This window comes from Macrobrachium nipponense, chromosome 27 (assembly GCF_015104395.2).
Source record: "Macrobrachium nipponense isolate FS-2020 chromosome 27, ASM1510439v2, whole genome shotgun sequence".
Lineage (NCBI taxonomy): Eukaryota > Metazoa > Arthropoda > Malacostraca > Decapoda > Palaemonidae > Macrobrachium > Macrobrachium nipponense.
The window spans coordinates 17,464,972-17,470,569 of NC_087216.1; the positions used below are offsets into that span (position 1 = coordinate 17,464,972).

Genomic DNA, 5,598 nt, shown 5'->3' on the forward strand with positions numbered 1-5,598 from the left:
CAAATTTTTCTTCCAAAGATTAAACCAAGACTTGAGCTGATACATGAAATGAGAATAATATCTCTCAGCTTCAGAGATGTTGAAAAACAACATTTTACAACACCGTCTGATATCGTGCTGGAAATATTAAGCATAACATTGACAGATATTTTTGGAAGTAAAGAAAAACTGCTAAAGAATGAGCATGGAAACTCATAAAACACCTATAAACCTCAATACATCTGTCACAACGACTATGTTGTTACTTCACTTGAAGCCACCTGCTTATTGCAAGTTTTGGTAGAATTACCTTATGATTTAATTATACATGCGTTTAGTAAATGAAACCAGTGTGGTACATCCCGTAGAGTTATTTAGTTCTGCTTGTTCTGAGGCCTTGAAACTCTCTCTCTCTGTCTGTATATATATATATATATATATATATATATATATATATATATATATATATATATATATATATATATATATATATATATATATATATGTGTGTGTGGTGTGTGTGTGTATGTGTGTGTATGTATGTATTAAAGGCTGTCTTAATGCAGTTACTTTTGAATAAAAACAGTTTCATGTTATTAACCATGAAAATCAAGACATGGGTCGTCACATGTATTACCTGCTGAGATAGTTTAATGATCGAAAACTCGACCTATAATATGAGGTGAATCAAGCCTTGTCTCAACTCCTAGTATTATACTAAGAGTGGTTGTTAATTATAACAGTAACGTGTCATCAAATTCATATAAAAACATTAATCCCGTGAAGATAAAATTTTGATATTTAAATTTATTATTTGCGTAAAGATATGATGTTACCATATGAGCATTGGAATCCTTTTACGGGTACCACGATATTATATGAGTATACAATTCGCCGTAAATGTAGCATATTATCTTATGTATGCATATTTTTTCTTCCCTGAAAGTTAGCCCACAAGCAAACAAGCACATTATTCCCATGAAAAGAGAACTCTTATCCATTGTACGTCTAGTTTTGCGATAAATGGACGGTTTGGAAGTTACTGCTTCAAAACTGGCAACAAGATAGGATCGTGATCTGTAGTAAAAGAGAGTTCCGAAGCGTCATATAAAAGTCGCTTAAAAAAATCCTACTACCACCCTATTATCGTTATGGAATAAAAAAAAATGAATAAATCGAAAACCAATATGAGTGGACGACACTGTTTCTGAAACGCGAGACTTGATAGACTATGTTGCACGATTTTATCAGGTGATTGTTGTTATCTTCTTCTACTCAGCTTTAACCCATTTTTGATATGGGGTGATTAATGTTATACGGGGACATAAATATCGTAAGATAATTGTCCACCCCGAACCTCCGCCTGTTCTGATATCGTACCTGTGTGATCTTTACCTGTGTAATGCTCGGTATAAATTGAATTACACTTTTATGATTCACGTGTAAGCCAGTGTTGGGGTTTTATTGATCATACATTGTTTTGTCCTTCCCTCGAAGAAATTACTTTATGCGTAAGTGGTCGAATGATTGTTTGGGAGTTATCTGGCGTTGTGACCGCAGTCTTGCGAAAGATCAAGGGAAGGCGAGTATACCACCCGTTTAAACAGTACCTGAAGGAAAGCGCTATGAAAACGATTTTTTTTTTTTTTATCTTCAAAGAGGTTCAGATTGTAAACATAAACTAGTTTTCGTTGAAATATAACCGGAAGTGAGGAAATTAAAATAGAAAATCACTAGGAAGTTGGTACCAGATCGTGTCGAGGGACGAAGTAGATTTTTACGCAATGTTGACTGAATTGAGTTGAAGATATTTGTTACTTTAGGAGGAGGGGGAGGGAGAAATATGAGGAGGAGAAGGAGGGGGAAAGATGAGAAGGAGAAGGAGGGGGAAGATGATAGAGGGGGAAAGATGAAGAGGGGGAGAGAGGGGAGGGGAAGATGAGAAGGAGAAGGAGGGTGAAAGATGAGGAGGAGAGGAGAGGAGAGAGGGAGGAGAGGAGGAGGGAGGAAGAGGAGAGAGGAGGGGGAAGACGAAGAGGAGGAGGAGGGTGAAAGATGAGGAGGAGGAGGGGGAGATGAGAGGGAGGAAGAAGAGAGGGAAAGATGAGGAGGAGGGGGAAGATGAGAAGGGAAGACGAGAAGGGGGAGGAGGAGTAGGAGGAAGATGAGGAGGACAGAAAGTATCACATGACAGAAGTCCTAATTAAGTTCAAAGAAAATAATTAAACAAGCTGGAAAAAAGAAGGTAAAGGGAATGGGAAGAAAATACGTTTAAACAGCGAGTCTGTAAAAAAAAAAAAAAAAAAAAAAACTGGACAGGGAAGACGAATGCTACTCCCACACGAGGCGATGGCAGGGGGGCGACTGACAGGAATGAAGAAGTGAAACCATTATCAAAAGCAGTGACGGAGATAAACTATCAGTCACTCAAGAGATAAGAGGATCGTGATGATACCCTTCGGACGAGCGACAGAAAACGCCGAGCGGGTTGTAATTGAATTCTGAAGGGAGAAGCGTCAAGCAGGGAAGAGGTTGGTGTAGAGATGAACGAAAGACGATATAAATGAAAGCAGAGGAAACACACACAGGGACCAACCCAGTTCGCAGAGGACCAAGATTCAAATGAGCGCCTCAGTGGCGTGGTCGGTATGGTGTTGGCGTGCCATCTCGGTGGCCGAGAGTTAGATTCTCGGGCATTCCACTGAGGAGTGAGAGATGTATATTTCTGGTGATGTTAGAAGTTCACTCTCGACGTGGTTCGGAAGTCACGTAAGCCGTTGGTCCCGTTGCTGAATAACCACTGGTTCCATGCAACGTAAAAACACCAAACAAACAAACAAGCCAAGATCCAAATGACGAAAGGAGGATGGCTGCATTTGGCAGTGTTTGTTATTGGGGGAAAATATTTATACCTGTATCATACAAGTACTGGTCACTGAAAAAGTAAGCATAAACAATGAATTACGAGCTGAGCATAACTTACCTTAATGCTATATGGCGTTAATAATGTGCTTAAAGATTTGGCCTGATACAGCTCTGTTTCAAAAAGCATATGACTTTGGAGAGGAAAAACCAGTGGACCGACAATACAGTCATTTGGACGTTATACTGCTGAAGGAGAGCATGTAGGAGCGAAAGGCTCCATGATTAGCAATCTTCAAGAGAGATTATGAATAATAAAACAAAAACGAGTGTTGAAAAATAAAACAGAACCCTTACACCGAATGAAATTACTCAGAATAAACAGAGGTAATTACATTTGCTGTCCCAACTCAAAGACCTCGGCTGTTATGGAGAGCACTCCACACATGCCTGTACTTTCCCACAGCGATCATTGCAGGATGTAATTCCTACTCAATTTGCCACCTTGTATCAAATACCGAAGTGAAATCTGACGGTAACACTGACAAATGACATCCGAATCCTTATCCTAAAGATGCCTTGTTGCTCGTGTTGCTAATGTTTATTAAAGGTATTGTAGACCTTACTCCATTTATTCTCCGAGAGTCTTTAAAGAAAGTTTAAGAAACATGCCGGTCGTGGAAAAGAGAAAATTTTATTAATAATTAGTTCAAATTTTATTTTATCTTTACAGAGAGAAAGAGAGAGAGGTGTCATCTACACTTGCACATCTCCATTACCCTAATTTGTTTCAGAAGTGATGTTTGAAAATACAGGATACGTATATGAGCCAAGGAAAAAGACTTTAAGGGGCCAACATTAAACTGCTGCTTATTTAAACACCCGTAATTATCCTGATAGGACATGTGCTATTCTAGTATCAGTAGTCCAGATTAAGCCGTCCGCCCCAGCATGGCCCAATGCTCTGTGTTGCAAGGTGTGAAAACTGAAAAGGATTAGGAGGCTTGATATGGAACCGTCGACACATCCAACCACCAACACGCCTGATACCGAATTCGACCGTTCTGCTTTTTTTGTAGTTGTCCAGTGTCACTTATTATCGACAATTTTCACAGCTGTTTTTGTAACGGAATACTCGTAGATAATAATTTTGATAAACGTTGATTATAAAACTAAAAATGCACTCTTCGGGAAGCATTAATTCTGAAGACTATTAAAGATCTTAAGGTTACTGCCACTGACAACTACCATGTTAAAGGGATATACAAATAAAACGGTGAGGATTATTTAAATTAGAAAGAAAAAAAAAACTTTGAGATGAGCTGGACGTTTGCGTAATGAGAATAGCAACTAAACTGGTCAAATCGTCGTTGTGCAACTATTCCTGCAACACTTTTGAGTGATGACATTATTTAGATACGCAATTATAACATTTGACATTGTCCCCTAGAATTTGATTAGTAGTCTGGGCAAAAAGCTGATTAATCCTCAGAATTACCAGCTCTTTAAAGTTTACGGTAATTTTCATTTAACGAAAACCATAACCTGTCATACGCTACTTTTCTCTCACCGGTATTAACCTGAACCCGATTACTATGAACTGTACAAACATCACATAAAAGTTCAATAATGCCAACGGAATGCAGCGTTGTTAGACATCAAACATCTACAGGCAGTAAGACACACTCATCACCATCTCTTCAAAAAGACTATAAAATTATTGATTGTGATACCTACACCGCATCATTTCATCACTGTTGTTGTTGCTGAGATTCCATGTACGTTTTTATTCCGAGCTTTATACACTTTACTAACGTTACTATACGTTCTTTTTCAACAAAATCATGTAATTTGTTGTAATTATTAACTAAGAAACAAAGAAAAAGTTCATGGATTGTTGTTTTTGCAATCTGAGTAAGAATAAAATGCATGTTATTGATAATATGAAAACGTTCTGAAAATGTAAACATTTAAAACTCACCTAAAACTCAGTAAGTCTTGTAAACGCACGAATTAGGCAACTGCGTCAAATTCTGAGAAGAAAAACTGAAAATAATAGCAGATGGAGTAGTAACTTTTTATGAAAGATTTAATTAGTATAAATCAGCTGCCCTAAAACTAAAGAAAATGACACGTCTTTTTCCGTGTTTACAATCGTTTACAATCGAGCCAGAGTACATACACACAGAGGTGCCAACGTGAATAGTGACAAACATTATTTTGCCCTTACGATATACTTGATTGAATATCGATGAGGAGAGAAGTGTTATATTTATAATAGTGTATCGATTAGTGCTAATTAAAAAGGTCGATGTTTATCAGGCGGCTTGGAAAAAATCGCGAAAAATCATTAGACACCCCCGTCAGATTGGCAATGGTACCAAAATATCCACATTATTGGAACGACTGCCATCTGTATTTTGAAAACATTGCCCAGTGTGGTCGATGAAGTAGTGAGTGAAGTGTGTCTGAAAGGGATTAAACCGCCATGGATTCTTCCTTACGTGAACAGGTATTTAATTTACTCTTTGGACTGTTCGGTGATGGGGATTAGGTGCCCTGGATGCCATTGGAGACGGGAATTACGCCTCTAAGCATCACGCAAAGCGCAAATATTGACGTATTAGGGAGGGGTCTTGCACTCGCTCACGCAAGTAGCGAAGATTATAGATGATGAGGAGGTTTGATAAAAATGGTCATCATTTGTCGCAGGTCGACCTTATTTAATCACTTCTTCGCTGGTTCTTTGCTGGCATG

At 38.2% G+C, this 5,598-nt stretch overlaps 1 protein-coding gene across 2 annotated transcripts in view; it reads left to right on the forward strand.

Moving 5' to 3' along the window:
- The first annotated feature begins 5,219 nt into the window (after nt 1-5,219).
- Nucleotides 5,220-5,598, forward strand: part of LOC135200877 (UBA-like domain-containing protein 2-B) — a 141,076-nt gene continuing 140,697 nt past the window's right edge. For both annotated transcript variants that reach the window (XM_064229595.1, XM_064229596.1), the window contains exon 1: nt 5,220-5,353. In XM_064229595.1, the coding sequence (XP_064085665.1) occupies nt 5,330-5,353 (24 nt within the window). In that variant the 5' untranslated portion in view covers nt 5,220-5,329. The remainder of the gene's footprint in view (nt 5,354-5,598) is intronic.